The 18,370-nt window shown below is 37.0% G+C and overlaps 1 protein-coding gene across 10 annotated transcripts in view; it reads right to left on the reverse strand.

The window, feature by feature from the left end:
• Positions 1-18,370, reverse strand: part of LOC149942900 (uncharacterized) — a 250,460-nt gene that overhangs the window by 17,613 nt on the left and 214,477 nt on the right. For 9 of the 10 annotated variants that reach the window (XM_090179897.1, XM_090179895.1, XM_090179896.1 and 6 more), the window contains 3 exons: positions 8,850-8,915; positions 5,255-5,668; positions 867-1,194 (listed from right to left, as the gene is read on the reverse strand). In XM_090179897.1, the coding sequence (XP_090036023.1) occupies positions 867-1,194; positions 5,255-5,668; positions 8,850-8,915 (808 nt within the window). The remainder of the gene's footprint in view (positions 1-866; positions 1,195-5,254; positions 5,669-8,849; positions 8,916-18,370) is intronic. The other variant, XM_090179898.1, reaches the window with a different exon arrangement.

Consider the following 18,370-nt stretch of genomic DNA (forward strand, 5'->3'; position numbering starts at 1 on the left):
ATATAACGAAGTTTTGGTTTAATGTATTTTCAATAAGCGCGAAGAACAACAAAAAGCTTTCTTTTCGAAGTTTAACTATGATGAATTTTTTATGGAAAACGTCTCGCACTCCAATAATGTAATTTTTTCACCTTTTTACTCAACTTCGTACATTTTAGAAGTACGTGTTAATTTCAACAAGCTATATGAAGCGGGTTACCGTTCCACACTCGGAGGGTAACAAGACGGATTCACGGCGCCAGTGGCGTAGCCAAATTTGTAGATAGGGGGGCACATCAAAACAGTGTTACCACAATACTTTGATTCGAATTTCCGGGCCGTTTTAAGACCAAAATTAGACAATTTTGAAATAAATGCTAATTTCCCCGAGTTTTCAAAAGTTCATAAAATTCTACGAGTTTTCCATGTATTCCTGGTTTTCGTTAACCCGTGGAAACCCTGCTAAATATTATATAATCATATATTTCGGCAAGATGTGACACCCTGGCTACGCCATTGCATGACGGCAAACGCCCAGAGGAAAATAGGTTGAATTGAAAAGATGGAGGTAAGAAAAATTAAACCCACTTCCAATTAGGTCGGTTTCACTTCTGGTACCATAAAGAATCTAAGATAGCGGATGTAAGAGCCAACAATAAGCCAGTTCGTAAGTCTTGGAAATTTTGCCGCAAATATTCCCACCCCTTATTCCCCCAACTTCCTGAATTGACCTATTGTTTCCCTACTGACTCCCAACTTACAGCCGCTAAAATGTCGCCGAGTGTGGAACCAGAAAAACTTGATTTGATTAAGCCGAAGTCCGCGGGGAAAAGCGTAAAATAAGAAAGGTGCGCGGTTTGGGAAGGCGAAGTAGAGGAGTGGCGTACCCTGAGGTAGAACGAAAGGCTGCAATCCCAGTAAGTACTGTCGATGTGTGAACTGCAATTGCTGCATGAGTTGGTGTTGCTGGAGGGCCAGCTGCTGGAGCTGCATTTGAAGTTGCTGCTTGCCGCTTTTGCTCTTCTCGCCCAACAACAGCGGATTACTGGACGAGTTGCCACTGTTCGCGGCGGCCGCCGCGCTATTGAGCGTATTCAGCTGCTGCAGCACTTGGCTCTGCTGCATCATGTTCAGCTGCAATTGTTCTTGCAGATGCGGAATGAGAGACTCCAACTGCTTCAGCTGCTGTTGTTGCTGTTGTTGCTGCTGCTGTTGCTAGAAACAACGAAAGCGGGACGAAACATTTTGAAATTTCGATGGAACCATATTGTTTCGCTAACTATCTATTATAACAAGGAAAGCTTTAGTTAATAAAAGATAATAATCAGCTAGGCTAATACCCAAGGCACCACCTTAGTCGATTTTAAATGCCTTAAACAGGGGGCCGGGTTACAATGCGTAGGAGGGTGGTGGCAAGCCCTTCGTGCCAAGCGAGCCAACAACTCCCTACACTTAACTATTACCGTTAACCAAAAGTAAATTAACCGAAGTTATTAGACTGCTATACTCCCCATGTTGGAGGCGTTTTCCTTATGAAGTTACATTTTGAGCTCGAATTTTAAATTTTGCGCGCTCCTAGGCCAAAAAAAAACGTTTTTGTTTTTACGAAACCATTTTTTATACCCACAATTCCCAAGTGCAATGGATGGAAATTAGCTTTTATTTGACTCGATTTTCTCATCATTTTCATAAGGAAAACGCCCTCCAATTCTGAGCGGTATTTCGATAACTTCGGTTCATTTACTTCCGCGTTAACCTCTACAAGTTATTATGGAAAGCGGAAACCGAAGAACTCGAGGGAAAACCCCTTTAACCAGCGGGGTGAAAACTTGCAAAGTCAACGCAATAAGTGTTTTACTTTTGTATTTGGTCTGTTTGAACCATTTCTACACCTCTCTGTGGCGCTACCTTAGTTTGTAGATTCTTCTACTGGAAAAATAATGGTTTTTCTCTAAACGAGCGTGTGTGTTAAATGTACATAAATTTTCATTCGTATCAACACTATCATACTTTTAGGTTTTGCTAATTATGTATCAGTATGGCGAGATATACATTACCTAAAATTAGACGTCACACGCATCTACGAACCGAACTTGTTATTGCCGAAATTCGAAAGAAAACAACTTGCTCTAAACGTTCGTGGGCAGTTGGCAAGACTCAATATTGAGCGGCTGACTCAATATTGAGCGGCTATGTTATTATCGCGTACCAATGAGCGGTGAGCATTTTAACTATTTTTAGAGCGCACCATAAATCTATTGGTGCCAACTGCCGTTTGGCCAGACTTCACCGCTAAAAGATAACTAATTTCTAATAGAAAAATTGATTTCAAGTAATAAGCGGTTAACTTTATTTGACCGCATTACACTGTTAAGGGGGTAGACTACAGTGGCCATTGTCTACTTTCGCGCTATTTCACGCTGAACTCTTTTAATTTTGTATTTTAACTTATAAAATTAATATTTAACTGTAGAACAGCCTCTTGTTTAGTGCTTAAAATAATTTTGACAATTTTAAGTTTAAAAGTAATTAAGTTATTACGTTTTAATTCGGACCGCCGGAGCTAAACAAGTTCGGCAAGCGCCCAAACTACCCTTTAGTTAGGACCTTATATCTCGTTAAATATTAAAATTAGAATTATCAGGAAGGTTCAGCCTAATAAGAAAAATATAATTCAATTATGTAATTGTTAAAACAGAAACGTTCAGTTTGAACGAAAAAGAGGCTTTTACTGTATTCTTCCCCCTTAAGCAGAAACTTCGAACAAAAGTATTGATATATTTTGTTAAAATTTAACTAAATGTTTACCCATTCTAAGATTGCGATACAGATATTTCGAAGCTCATTTTGGAGCGCGTTGGAACATTTGGAGTTAAAATGAGAGCTAAATTTAAGAGTCGAATAACCTCTTTATTGAAAGCGGGTCAAGCTTAGCGGTTAAATATTTAGCAATTAAAGATATCATTTTTAGTTTTGATTCCCATGCCAAGACGAGCTAATGATTATTTTTAGCACGTGGCCCTAAATTAGGAAATTAACTTCTAGATCTTTTTTCCTGATTGTAAAGTTAAAAAAAAGAAATTTAATATTTTCTATTTAGTTTTCCGATAAGCTCAATTTATAGATATATATTTCTGAACATTACATTTACACCGGTAATTCATCGTCTAATATACTGCCATAAGCCATAAATTAACCCCATAAAAAGCAAATCGTAACAAAATATACCGTTACCCCAGAACATTTTTCTAAGTTTATAAAAAATGATCTTATAAAAATTCATAAGCGATTTTTGGGAAAATAAATGAATTTTTCATTTCCCATCGTTTGAAATTCCACGAATACATATTAAAAAAATGCCGTTTTTAAATACCTACGTTTTTTTTAATTTTTTTTTTCGCGTATTAATAAAGTTCATCCGAAAATTTTCACCTTCGGGTATATTCTCTCGTCTCCCACCTCTGATCCGAGGGAGAGGGGAAAATCACGCGCTTCCAATTGAAACGAACCTCAGTCTTCCTCCACGCAGAAAAGGAAAAAAATCACCCCTCCCCCCGTAACATAGGCAGCAGAAATTCAATTTAAATAACTGAGAAGCCGAACGCGATATATTAAAAGCCATTAGAGGCTCTCTATCACAATATTTTGACTAAAAACTTTAATTTAAAGTCGGAGGTTTTTTTGTCGATAGGGGTGGGGTGACTTCCCAGATATATACCTAAAAAAACAGACACCCAAATCGTTGGAAGATAACCCACCTCCCCCCAAATTCCAGTTACCCCCTCCACGAATAACGGCATAAACTAAGAAAAAATGGCCAAAAAAACGTTTAAGGGTTTGGAAGCTCATTATTTGGTTATTTTAATTTTGATCTCGAAAAACGATATAGGCTTGCCGCGTATATAGTGGCTAGAAAGGGTTCCTAGTGCGAAATGAGACCAACTAATATATATACGTACAATATATATGCGAAGAGATAGAAGAGGTTTTTTTGTTAATATTGGGGGTTACGCGGGGTTGGAAAAAAATGGGGGTGCAGCAGACATTAGTGCTAATGATCGTGTGACACCCCCCCCCCCGTCCTAACCCATTCCGAAGAATTTATACTTATAATTATTATAAGTATCATTATATCTGGTTGGCATAAAGTTGGTCAATCAGGATACATTTTTGAATTCGTAGAATTAATTCTCGTCAATTTTAATTATATACTCCTTAGCAAACGTCAAAGGTTTCGACCCAACACGAAAAATCTATCACCTTCCGATCTATTTATTTCGGTGCAGGTCGAATGTCAGTAACTAATTAGTCTTCAGAGTAGATTTCAGGATAAGTATTCCACTTTGGAATATTTATCATACTTCAGAATCAAATCAATCAATTTAACCTACATTTAATATTTAGATTTCTTTGAATTATTTACGACCTTATTTAGTTTTAATTCTTAACCCAATTTTATATTTTTAGCTTTACCAATAATTGCAATTATACATAGATTTAATTGTTAATTTCGCCTACTATTCAATTTTTTCAATGAAATATTTGGTCTACTAAATTTGAAAACTAGATCAAGATCAATGCCGCTTTATAGTTGAACCGTAGTTCTAAAATTAGACAACTAACGCAGAACATAAGATTTCAAATATTTCATTTCATCGACAGATACGTTTGGTATTAAGTCTAAAAAAACATTTTATTCGATTTGTTACTGGTGAATTAAAAACTGACGATAAAACTGCAGGGAAATATCCTTTTCACAAGATACTTATAAAACTGGATTTAAAAAAATTTGATTATTTTCATATATGATTCACTATAAAACGTTAACTGATATTTACTATAAAACTGAGTTTAAATCTGGTTTTATATGCCTGTTATTAAAACGTTATAAGACGCGTTGCTATGGGAATAAATGGGTTTAAATTAGTGGATTTTCGTTGGCAAGCTCGCAGAAACACTAAGTGAGATTTACTAAACTGAGTTTAAATCTGGTTTATATGCCTTGTTAAAGAAGGTTAAAACGCGTTGCTATGGAAATAAATGGGTTTAAATTAGTGGATTTTCGTTGGCAAGCTCGCAGAAAAACTAAGTGGATTTACTAAACTGAGTTTAAATCTGGTTTATATGCCTTGTTTAAATTAGTGGATTTTCGTTGGCAAGCTCGCGGAGACCCGATACAGATGGGCTGATAAGTTGATGAAGTACAAGCGAGATTTTTGGTCACGAGGGAACGACAAATATATTCGCGTGGTTGCCAATAAAATGAAATTCTTACCTGTTGCTGAAGGAAAAGGGCTTGCTGTTGTTGTAACAACTGTTGCAATTGGGAGGGCGAAAGGACTTGCTGCTGCAAGAGTTGTTGCATTTGTTGATGAGCCAGCAACTGGGAGTTCATCATCAGGAGGGAAGGCGACAGGGATTCGGCCGGCTGCGGAAGATTGGTCGAGGCTCCGCCGCCGCCGGGACTGGGGCTCTCGTTCCCAGACGAGGCGCCCGCCCCACCGTTCCCGTTGTTGGTGGCGGCCGACGATCTCTCTCCTCCGTCGGGCATCGTCGCGACGCCGCTCGTCGTCGAGCCCCGTTCGCCCACCTTGCCGCCGTTGCCGCCGCCGATCCCGCCGCTCGAGTCCGACGAATGCCGGCTGCTGCGCTTGAGGACCGTCCCGCTGCCGCTACTCGATTTGGCGAGCTGCAAAGACAACGAAATTACTCGCTATTCATTTCACCTATCAACAAATACCACGAACGAAAGACGCAAAATATTAAAATTCACGTTAGTCAATTTTCCTACCGCGTACAATCACCAATACAAATAAAAAACTAATTATTTTCCTTAGAGTGTAGGCGTTAATGAAATCGGTTAATTTGTATCATTCTTCGCATTGCAGTCAATTGGTGGTTCTTATCTCTGTTCTTATTAACTTAACAATTTGTAGTAAGGTGTTACGGAATAATAAGTAAAGTTGTAAGAACGAACAATATCATAATTTATCAATTAACGGATAAAATATTCCCCTTAATAAGGTGGTGCCGAATGGTAAAAGTGGATCTGATTGTCTCGCAAAAACCCTGGCCAATTTGATTCGGTTTCATTTTTAGAAGATTTAAGTTTCATAATTAAGTTGACCACAGTTGATTATATAAAAAGTCTTAATTATTGTTAAGAGTGTACGATAATAAGTTATGGTTAGGGAAGATTAGATTATTCGGAAATTTTGTTTCTTTCATACGGTAAAACTATAGTAGTTCAAGTCCAGTTTATTTACAGTTTCCGCTTGACAAGTGATTTCTTAAATTAATTTATTTCCTCCTATTTTTCTACTGATCTTTGTAATATCTACGGTAGATTCTACTAACGAGGAGACTACCCGAGGTGATAATCACCGATTTTGTTGAAACTAGGTGGGTACGTAGACCTTATGGTAACAAGAAATTTCACCAAGGGAAAAGTTGCAATGGGCATTAGTTTTGCCATGGCAACCGGAAACGTTTTTGACAACACAGTATGTATATTTTCTCATTGAAAATGACATGGGAATCTGAGCACTTCTAAAAAATAATAATAATAATTCTAATTAAAATTATTAATTTTGATCAAATTCAAACAACTAAATTCTATTTTATTAATTTTGATAAAATTCATTTATTACCGTCGATTAGTTGGTAAATACAACTTTTTATTTTTATATTCGCTTTTCTCCATTTTTACTGATTCTGATCAATTTTGATCAAATTGACCAAAATTCATCAAAATATCATAAAATTAATTTCATTTGTCAATTTTGATCTATTTTTTTTGGTTTTGAAAATTTTCACAGGCGCTCAGATTCCCATGCTATTTTCAATGAGAAAATATACGTACTGTGTTGTCAAAAACATTTTCGGTTGCCATGGCAAAACTAATGCCCATTGCAACTTTTCCCTTGGTGAAATTTCTTGTTACCATAAGGTCTACGTACCCACCTAGTTTCAGCAAAATCGGTGATTATCACCTCGGGTAGTCTCCTCGTAAGATTAGTCGTAAAGTAGATAATCTAATTGCCATTGATTCTGACAATAAAAGAGGTTATGAATAGTACGAAAATAAGGTTTAATTATAACTAAAGGGTCAGTTTGTAGATTACAGCGGTGATGCCTTTAAATTTTAATGACCCGATTCGCGTTCCTAATGAAGGCTAGCGTTTCTTGCACTACTACGAAACTATTAAGACTAAACGCCATTTAAAAATACCCTTCATTTATACAACCCAAAAATAAGCTCAAGAATTTCGCGGAAGTATAAAGGAACTGTTCCCTACAAAAAACTATATTAAATTTTAATTATCGCCAGGTTCTTGGGCAGAGAATTGGTTTAGGTTGGTAGTTTACTCTGGGAGTCATTACGGGCTCATTTTGTTTATGGAAACAAAAGGATAAACAAAACGTGACCCAGACAAGTTGAGATATTTTTCAATTAAATCCCAACCATTAAGGCATTCTCATACGCTTTATAGCTTTGAATAAATAAAGACTAATCAAACCTAAAATATCTCGTGTGTGTTCGAATCAAATGAAATTATTTATTCCCGTATTTATACAAAACAACGACTGTTACAGAAAGAAGTTAAAATGAATGGGAATAACTTCTGAATGGATATGAAAAGGTAAGTGGGTCATGGCCACCATTGAAATTTTAACCAAACCCCCAAATCCTACGAAAGGTGAGCCCCAAAATAAAAAATTAGAGAAAGACTTTTCTGATGTTCCTTAAAATTCTACTGAAAATTATCACAAGAATTATAGAAATTTAAATTTTGAGGATGAATCACCATATTTTGCTAGCTTTAGGAAATTAAAAATCCCCCAAAATCCTTCTAAAGGGCCGCAAATAATTATAATATGGGCATAACGTATGAATGCGTGCCATACTAAACACAGCGTAATAAATTACAAGAAAAACGTCGATTGTGGATAAATTATTGTGGAAATATTTAACTCCAATTTAAACGCGATTTAAGTTTTTTCACGAAACCATTTAGAAATGAATATTTCCTACATACATTTACTTAAGCAGTCCGTTATTTTCTTATTGAAACAATCATTTTATATGACCTAAAAACACCGTACTCAAGAGAGTTTGTTAACAAGCAATAAAACTAATTTATGAATATAAATATATTATCGATCCTTTAAAGGTGCTACACGAATAATAGACGAATAGGTTATTCTCGTTAATTGAAGTGATATTTTTAGTTCCTTAGGTTACAATTTAATTATCTAATTACCAATTTATAAAAAGACAATTTATATTTTGAAACGTAACTTCTCGAGAAAGGCATCAAAGATGAACCGTATGATTCGTGAACAGAGTGAAAATAATTTCGGTTCGAAATAATGCTTTTTCCACGAAACGCTAAAGCGCGAGGGCACAAGTTTTTTAATGGGCATCCTCAAAAAAACTTGATCAGATATTAATAGAAAAAGCTTTTCATTATTTTTCTAGTTTATAGTTTAACAATCATTCCCCGGAGATTTAAAACGCGCAAAAGACAAAATTAAAATTGACCGCGAGTTCCGAAATAAATAGCTGATTATATAGACCGAAGGGATTCTTCTCGAATTACATTCTCCAACGCTTTTCCGATATATTTGGTAAAACAGCCAATTAAATGGGGAAAGAGACCTAATTTGAGAACCGTATCAAGAGTGGAACAGAACACACATACGGATTCGAGTTACATCGAAAATGGTACAGACTATTATAACAAGGAAAAATTTGCCCCAAAAAGTGTTTTACTTTTGTAATTGGTCTGTTTGAAACATTTCTAGGCCTCTGGGTGGCGCTACCTTAGTTTGTAATCGGCTATACAAAATAAATTTGAAATAAATACCTTTCCCAACGTATCGAGGCGGGCCACGAGATTCTCAAAAGAATATTGGCTGGATAACTTCCGGTTCTGCAATAAAAGAATAAGGGGGAAAACGTCATATTACGTCATAATTTAAACACATTTAAATTTTAACCGGAAATTGAGCCAGAAAATATCGTAGCCCTTTACGCGAAATGTCAGAAAATCTTATTCAAAACACGAGGTGTTTATGGCCGATTTTGTTCAAAGTCGGGCGTAATGTAGACCTATATGAAATATTAAATTTCCCAAAAGGAGACGTTGCACTACCCATTCGAATCGCCATGGCAACCAAAAATGTTTTTGACCACTTATAACAAAAAAATCTCCATTTAAAAAAGCATGGGATTTTTCTCCAATTTTTTTTAATTTAAATTTAATTTTTTTTTAAATCATGAAAAGGGTAATTAAAAATTTGAAATAAAAAATTCGTTGTAAGTTATTTTGATCCCAACTTAAACAGCTTAAACAGGATTTTGTTGTCACTAATGACTTCTCCACCCTGTCTATTTTACGGTTACATAAAATGTAGTCTACTAAATGAGTTAAATGCTTTACGTAATTTCGGGCAAATATGAATAGCAGGAAATGCCCGTTTTTATAATTACAAACCGAAATCGTTACATCCATTCCGCGTGATATTACAGAAGCCGTCAGCCCGGTAAACAGCGCGAATAAAAAAATTAACTACGACAAACCAGCTCCATAAAGGCCTTTTTTCCATTATTGGAATATTTACATTCGCGGACAATCATTCTCTCAAATATCAAAACACGTCGCTATAAACAAGGCCTACACTTAAAATATTCATACTTTCCCGTCTCTTAATAATCGACGTTGTTAGTATTTGAATAGCGCAGTTTTAGGGATGTCCATAAAGAAGATCATATATAATGAATACCAATACAAACAATTTTTCTTTCCACCGTTATTCCTACTTAAACCTTTGAGTCGGCGGTAAACAATTGTTGCCATGACAATAACCAGCGAAAATAAAACGAAAAATTCAAAAGCAATTTACCAACTTTCTAAAACTATTAAAATTGACTTAAGTATTCTACGAGGCAAATTTGCGGAACGGATACGAGCGAGCTAGTTGGTCAGCCGCTCGCGATACAATTAATATTAAGTACACTCGTAACGCAACATACGGCAATTATTTAATATAATTTAAAATTATTTTTAGTCTAACTTATTCACGTTACTTAAAACTTGGTTTCTAACGACGTTACCCGAAAAATAAAACCCCATAAAATAGTTAACGGTCAGATTTAATTAATTTTTATAGATTTTCAACAATATAATAAATAGGCGAAAAATAGGACAAGCGCCTTTAGAAGTGCTTTACCCGCCGCACTCCCATGTCCAAAATCAAGTTCCCTTTTAAGGATTCGCATTTTTCTTGGAATTGGTTAAATGACAAATTGGCTGGCGAAAATGGTGTTGACGTTGTGTGTATTAATAAAAATCAAATCAATTGATTCTTTATTTTAATAGATTTTTTTATTTTATTATTAAAATTATTTATTTTATTTATTTTTATACGATTATTTTCCTGTATAATTAACGGATATTTTACTTTTATCAGTGAGCTAATCTTGAATTAAATGAAATTAAAAAATAACTTGATTTAAATCTTGATTACGATTTAAATCAATTTGTTTTAAATCAGCCAACCCCGTTAAGAGGTAAAAGAGGGAAGCTAGGGCCGAAAAACAACTTACTTCAACACGAAACATTTTACAGCGATTCGTAGTAGACGTAAACAGATTTAGTTTCTCGGTTTAAGCGCGTTACGTCTATGAATTTTTGCACGAAGCGTTAAACGCACAAGGGTACAGGTTTTCTAATTAAACGAATCTAAAAAAATCCCCACAATATTTACTTCAAAACAACTTTGAGTAACAGGTGCTAAACAATAATCAATTAATGAATTTAAGTTTCGAGCGGATAATTACAGGCAAAAGCGTATAGGAAAATTATTCTGGTACCATATAATTCAAAAAATTAATTATTAAGCCAAAAACCGACGTAAATAAATATTATAGGATTTTGAAAATCAACGTTGGTGTAAAAACGAAAGTGAACGATACACGCTCAAGGCTAAATAACGTTTCGAATAAAACACCTTTGCGGTGACTGCCACTTTATTGGCTGGAATCACGTTTCGAACCAAAAACCGAACAGAAAACGCGATAAAATATATAGGCCAAAAAGCATTTCATAATGTATATATATATATATATATATATATATATATATATATATATATACATCGAGGAATTTGCGTAACGCAGAACTTTTCCTCCCTCCCTTTCGCACGCCGATCCGCTCGGATTGAAATAGAATAAAGTTATATACTATAGTTGTCAGCTGACTCGCAATGACAAAGGAGACTTACGGGTTGAAAATCCAGTTCCCAATCGTACCCTGGAATGGAAAAACGAACGTTTTCCAGTCGGCGAATTTCTTTGGCAAAAGCGGCATCGCAGAGAGAAGGAGCCGGAGTCGAAGCCGCCCGCGGACGATTCAAACAAGACACGTAAAATTCGCGGTTATTGTTCTCGGTCTCCCTCGAGTCGGTCAAGCGGTCGACCTCCGGACCTCGCTGGTTATTACGGTCGTCAAAGAATTGCCACGTCCAAGACGAGGAGTAACCTCGCTCGTCGGGACGGACGATGTAGTCTTTTTCGGGTGACGGAGTGGTCCATTTTCGGACCTCGCGCCGCTGACCATCTTCCCGATCGCCATCTAGGTACCACTTGGGAATAACGTTGTTGTCAATCATACCGTTTTCATTTAAATTTCGAACCGAGATTTGGTAAGCGGTCAAATACGGAATTGTTCCTTCGCGTGGCGATTCTAACTTATATAGCGCCGACACACGAACGTCGTCGAAACGGAGCCTCGGGTCTCAAAATTCGTCAGCGTCGCGTTGATGAGTGTACTGCCAGGTCTAAAAAGTCGAAAGAGCGCGCGCCACTCGACTGTTGGTTCGAGGAAGTAAGCGGGTAGGTATGGGCCGCCTGCCACTATACGCTCCGTGTCGAAAAAGGAGCAGGCGATCGCGTGACAGAAACCGTCAACGACGGCTCACCTATTTTTATTTGCGTAATGGGCGGGACTGGAAGCGACTCTAGCCTCGCAAATAAAAAATAACTTGTCATGGCATTTAACAAAATATCCGTTACGGTTTTTAACTATAAAATCAACGAACTAATTCAACTAGAAAACTGAATGATTTACAGATGGGAGCGTGTCTGAGGTGAAGAACGGACTAAAATTAGCCGAAATATAGCGAGAATGCTCCGGTTGTTTCAACGAATTGAAACATTTCAACGTCCTTGGACTTATTTATAGGCAAAGAGTGGAGAGAAGGAGACAACGAGGGGAAACTGTATTTCTAGGATCCCGAACTAAATTCGCCGTCTACCGAATTAATAATCTCATATTGGACAATCTCACGCTTGTACGTTAAGGAGTTGTAAAAGCCGTTATTTACCTCACGCGTATCCTAAATAGTCAGTGCGAATATAAGTCTTAAACCGTTAAAATCACTAAAATCTCTCCATGGTAACTCCACAAAATGTCTTTACAGCCTATTCAAATTAGCTTTAAAATCCAAAGATTAGGCATTGATTATTTTTTACTTTCCCCGGGGTGGTCACCACCCTCCTACGCATTGTAACCCGACCACCCGAATTAATGGCTTTAAAAGTCGCATGATGACTTAGGCCTAAGGTGGTGTCTTGGGTATTAGCCTAGCTGATTATTATTATTATTCTTATAGACTTCAAGATATGCTCAAGATTAATATTAAGAATTCAACGTTATAATAGTGATATTCCATTTACATCTATAAAGGCATACACCCTTCCAACTGCGTGTACAGACAACAGTTGTCGTTTGTTAAATCACGTAATGCGACGTAAATCTGGATAGATTTTCCAGCCGTTGCTTAGTTACATCTATACGTTTTGGTAAATACGAAAAAAGTCCTTTAACTGAGTTTTAAATTATAGCTTTAAGATAATATTGATTAACCCACTTATTTTTGAAATTTGGAGCTACGCTATAGCCAACTTGTTCGTGGATATTGATTGTGGACATGAAAAACATGCCTAAAATATAATTAAAACGGGAGTTAGAAAGGCGTACTTGAATAATGCTATTAATTTTAATTAAAATAATTGACCCGTTTATATTTGTATATTAAAATTTCGATCCCGCACATATTTCAGATACCAAATGTTGTTCATTTCATCCCTAGACTCGAATTGCGATATTGGATATCTGCATTTGTCAATTAAATATTTCAACCAAACTTGTATTACATTATTAAAATGTATTTTCAAAAGCAGACCATTTAAAATTGCACCTATAAACAACCATCTGTGATGGTTTTATACTCTAAAACGGGTGACCAAATTTTTTTGTTTTTCTAACATTTGATGCTCTACAATGTTAACAGACTATTTTTGATCTAGGAAAGGTAAGAGCATCAATTTTTAAATTGATGTACTAACAAGGATTTCCAAACTCGGGGGTTAAAGGCCTAGGTTTTTTTCTGCCTGTCCCCCTTTAAATTAACTTAGTGGAGCACAAATACCCTGGTGGTAGGCCAACCGCTGAACAAATTGGCCTAATTTAAAGGGGGACAGGCAGAAGAAAACCTAGGCCTTTTACGTAGAGAAAGTTTAAATTTGAGATATGAAAAACATTTTTGGTTGCCATGGCAAAGCGAATGGCCATTGAAACTTTTCCTTTTAGGAGCTTTCAAGATACATGAAGGTCTACTTAACCCCCGAGTTTGAAAACAATCTGGGAGAAACACCTCGGGATGTCTCTTTGTAAGTTGTGGTGCGCTCTGTTCCTTGCCCAAAAATAAGCTCTAATTTGGGCATTCATTTCTAAGTGTTTTAACATTTTAGGACAACAGAAAATACCTCAAAGGTTTTTTACAATGAAATATGACTTGGTACTAAAAATATTTTGTAGGCTGTACTGATATGTTTAAAGGTAATAATAGTACAATATTAATTTAAACCAGTCTTATGGATAAAAAATCTTGTAAATCAAATATAAAGTTGAACCCGGTTTAACCTTAAATCGAAGCTAAACACCGAAAATATCAGCGACTCATGGTCGATAATACCCCTTAAATATTAGGCCTTCATTTTTCGACCTATTTGGCAGCAACCTCGACAAACAGAATTATTATTGTTTGCGAGGTAGTTTTCGAAGAAACTAAAAGCGAATGGCGAAAAATATATATATATATATATATATATAAACGAGAAACGGCTACGCGATTGCGCCACCCGGAAAACGACCGAAAGCACCAGCCACGCCACGTTTCGAAAAATCAGACGACTCTATATAGAAGAGCGGGCAGGAGATAGAGGTATCACTTTCGACGGCGCGGACGGAGCGAGGGATTGTTAGAGACAGCGGAGGAGTTCTCAGTCTCGATAAACGAGGGGAAACGGCAAAAGCAAACACGCAACTTACTGAACAAACAGTTCACGAAAGAAAAGGATATACCTCTATACGTTATTATAGACGATGCCGTAAAAACTGTTTAGAGTAAAGCGAATACCCTAAAATATAACTAAAATTTAGAATAATCTCCCAATTAATTTATCACTCGTAACGCGTAAACGTTGTTATTGAAGTATTTCTTTAAGGCTGGTTTTTAAAAGGACGCAAAAAATTGTGTTAGGCCTAACGTCGTGATAGCCAGCGCTTAAGTCTAATTTTGACTAGTACGGGACATTATAAATTTTTCTTAAAAGAATAAAATTGTTGTATGTACTAAAGTTGAGTGACGTAACTGTTTATTAGCGTTGGCGGTACAGTGAATAACGTGCCGTTACTGACTGTTTATTAGCGTTGGCGGTATACAATGAGATCTTGTATGGCGTAACCTACATCATAACTAACATCTGCCAGTTAATAAGCTCTACTAGTCCGTAGTTTATCGCAACGAGACTAACTTTCAGTGAAAATATTTTATATACCGCCGAGGCATACTTACGAGTGACTATGTTACGTATGGTACAACGTTAATAAAAGCAAATAAAGTTCGTCGAATAATGAAAAACACCTGGAATAAGCAAACAGCGCAAAACAAAACTAAGATAATAGTTTTACGTTTCGTAAACATTTTGTTTTGACAACAACACTGTACGGGAAATAACGAAAAAATACTTCTGTACACAATTATTACGTTTTCAATGCATTTATTAAACCTTAAACGCGTAGAAAAGGGTCTAATCATACGGCTTAAATTTATATTTTATGTATTTAAAAATATGTTTCTTCGTGTGAAATGACAATTTACGCGAAATTAGCGGCGCTACAAAATCCATAGAAAGGCGGCCCAAAAATATATCATTTCCAAAAATGAAGTGTTTAAAATGATGACGACAGAAAGTGTTATTCATTTTAATATTTGAATCGCTTATGCGGAGACCATATCGTATGATTATAATATTTTTAAGAGCATTTTTGTTCGGAGTATTCACTGTTATTTATTGGCATTCGGTAGAAAGTCAACGATTAGGATTTCACGGCGGTTTTCTTAATCTCTTTATAGTTTAAGCACGCGGTACTAAACGTGAATAACTTTCCAGAACAATCTATGCAAATGATAAGAAGAAATACGTTAAACTCGGTCGAAAGTTTGCAATAATGTTTAATAACATCAAATTGTATTAACTCATTGGTATCGTTACATACGCACTTTCGAAGTTATTGTGGGTAAGTATTGCGTTCACATATAAACCGATGAATTAATTATTAAATTGGTTTAAACCCAAATTTATAATCTGCCCAACTCAGAGTTTCAATCGATTATAATTAGCTAATTAGGAATAATTAAATACCAACTCATTAAAATATTTTTTTTAGGGATGGCATCGCTCCCCTATACCCTCACGGCTCCTATATTCTACCCAGAGCCTAGCGCCGCCGACCCAACGCCCTTTACATTACGGCGCGCCACCGCCGCCGCCGCCGCCGCCGTTTAAATTTTGATCCCGCCGCCGAGTTGGTTTTGAGATTTTCTACGTAACTTTTTTCCTTCAAAAAATTTCAAAAGGAGGGAGAAACTTTTACCCCTTCGCGGCGGCGCCGCCGAAAAAAAATTCACGCCACTGGAAATTTTTGAAAAATTAACGCGTCGCGCCGCCACCAGGTGATTGTCGTGAAACGCCACCGCCGACCCAAATCAGCGTTATGCTCTATTCCTACCTCGCAACAAGAGGAGCCGGGTTCGATCCCAGCTTGTGACACTGGGTGATAACTCGGAAAAACGCCTTCCGCGTTGAGTTTGCAAGTTCTCTCCCCACTGGTTTAACGGGTTTTCCCCCCCGAGCTCTTCGGTTTCCCCTTCCATAAAAACTTGTTGAGGTTAAGGGTAATAGTTAGTGTAGGGAGCTGTTGGCTCGCGTGGCATGCTGGTCTTGCCACCACCCTCCTACGCATTGTAACCCGACCACCTGAATTAATAGCTTTAAAAGTCGCTTGATGACTTAGGCCCAAGATGGTGCCTTGGGTATTAGCCTAGCTGATTATTATTATAATTTTATTTCGTAATAAAAAAATAAATCAAAATACAGCCTAAAACTATGCGGGTATTAAGTAGATAAATAAGATTTAAAACTATCATGGTAATATAGTAATTTAAAGGTTTAGTGGAAATTAATGTTTAGGGAACATAAGGAATAAATAGAGTAGCGCTGTCCATTTTTAAAAAAAAAGGGACGGGCCTCCACGAAGAAGTATTTAGGAGGGCGGATCGAGAGGAGTTGAAAAGTGGTTCGACTTAATTCTAGCAAGAGAATATAAGGAGGAAAGAGTAAGGGGGGGACTATATTTCCAAGGAGAGAGGCAAATAGAAGTGACCCTCTTTTGCTCTACAAGCGGATTGCCCCTCTCAGGAGGACACTCTATATTGGCGAAACCGGCGTTGTTGGATTGCAAGCAGCCTCCATAACACGGGAGTGGCTCGAAGCCCCTGTGAAGGCTACTTCACTCTCATTTATAGCGCGGCCAAATGCCAAAACTGACCACGCCGCCGACACGCCCCCTTCGCGTCCCGAAGAAAAGGAGTTCCGAAGGGACGCCAACGGAGACAAAGAAAAAAAGAGTCGACGGAGCTTGTTAGCCATCTATCACCGCTAGTTGGACACTGGTCAAAGTCCGAAAGTATTAAGATAAAAACCAGCCACCGATAAAGCTTAGCTAACTGACACCCGACATGTACAACGTCGGGTTGACTTCGTTAAATAAAAGAGAAACGAAATCTTACATTTTGGAACTCGTTTGTTACTAAAAAGGACTGAAGTCTACTTTCTTAAGCAAAATATATAATATATAGTAAAAAATTAAAGGAATAGAAACTCTCATTGTCATTTATTTACTAGTTGGAAGTTCCTAGTGGCGTAGACTACGTTAAAAGCTAATAAAACAGAGTTAAGGAAAAAAATCGACGAAAATTTCAAATAAATGGTCACCAAATACGACTAGAATTTGTGGTTTTAAAAAACTATAAAATTATTTGAACAATTGTATCGTCCCACATAAACATGTAGTTTCTATTCCTTGCCATATTTTATTACGTGGTGAATTTTAACGTTAATTTCTTTCTAGTTATTTTATTAAATAGACGTGAATAATAATAAATACACATAATATAGCGAAGTCTTCGAGGTGAAGTACTATAAATCTAACTATACGGATCGGCTGGCATTGATTCCATTGACCCCCCGATGAACTAAGGAAGGAGGTTTGACCAAGAAAGTGGGCTGGAGAAACAAGCGCGCCTGTCCAAATTCTGGACAGTCCGTGGTTGTAGCGGAGTGATTTAGGGATTATTCTCGGTCTCTGTGTCCATCCCATCGCGGTGCGCCGATGTCCAACAACGGGTGAGAGATGAGGAGATGGATCCCGCATCAAGACAGAATCAGGCGCCATTACACTACCGCCATCTCACGAAAACAAAACGAACTAGATGACGAAAAGGTATTAATAGTTAATTGGGCTGACACACTTTAGCTTTTCAAAGCAATGTACGTTAAGACATTTATTATAAAAATATAAATATCGCGTCCAGTTCAGCACGCGTGAAGTGGCGAAGAAATCAGCCCCTTGTAACGATTTAAAACAAAGTTGCGAAATAGCCGAACGATTTTTGCGGCGGTAGTAGGGGTAAATGGGAGGAACCTAAAAGCAAATAGGCATAATAACGACAAAAGCTAATCAATATAAACAAAAATGAATGGGGTAACGGCGTCCAAACGACTCGTGCAAATAAAACTTGTTACTAACTCGCCTGCTTAACAAGCGGAAAAAAATGTTCTACTCCCCGTTTCATTCCCTCCCACGTTTGTAGCATCACGGTAACAAAAAACATTGCATACCCTACATTATAAAACTTAAAGAGTACAGTACTCGATTGAAATGGAATGTTGAATATTAAATCACCCTGAAATTCTCTA

This window comes from Leiobunum rupestre, chromosome 6 (assembly GCF_980474605.1).
Source record: "Leiobunum rupestre chromosome 6, qqLeiRupe1.1.hap1, whole genome shotgun sequence".
NCBI classification, from domain to species: Eukaryota; Metazoa; Arthropoda; class Arachnida; order Opiliones; family Sclerosomatidae; genus Leiobunum; species Leiobunum rupestre.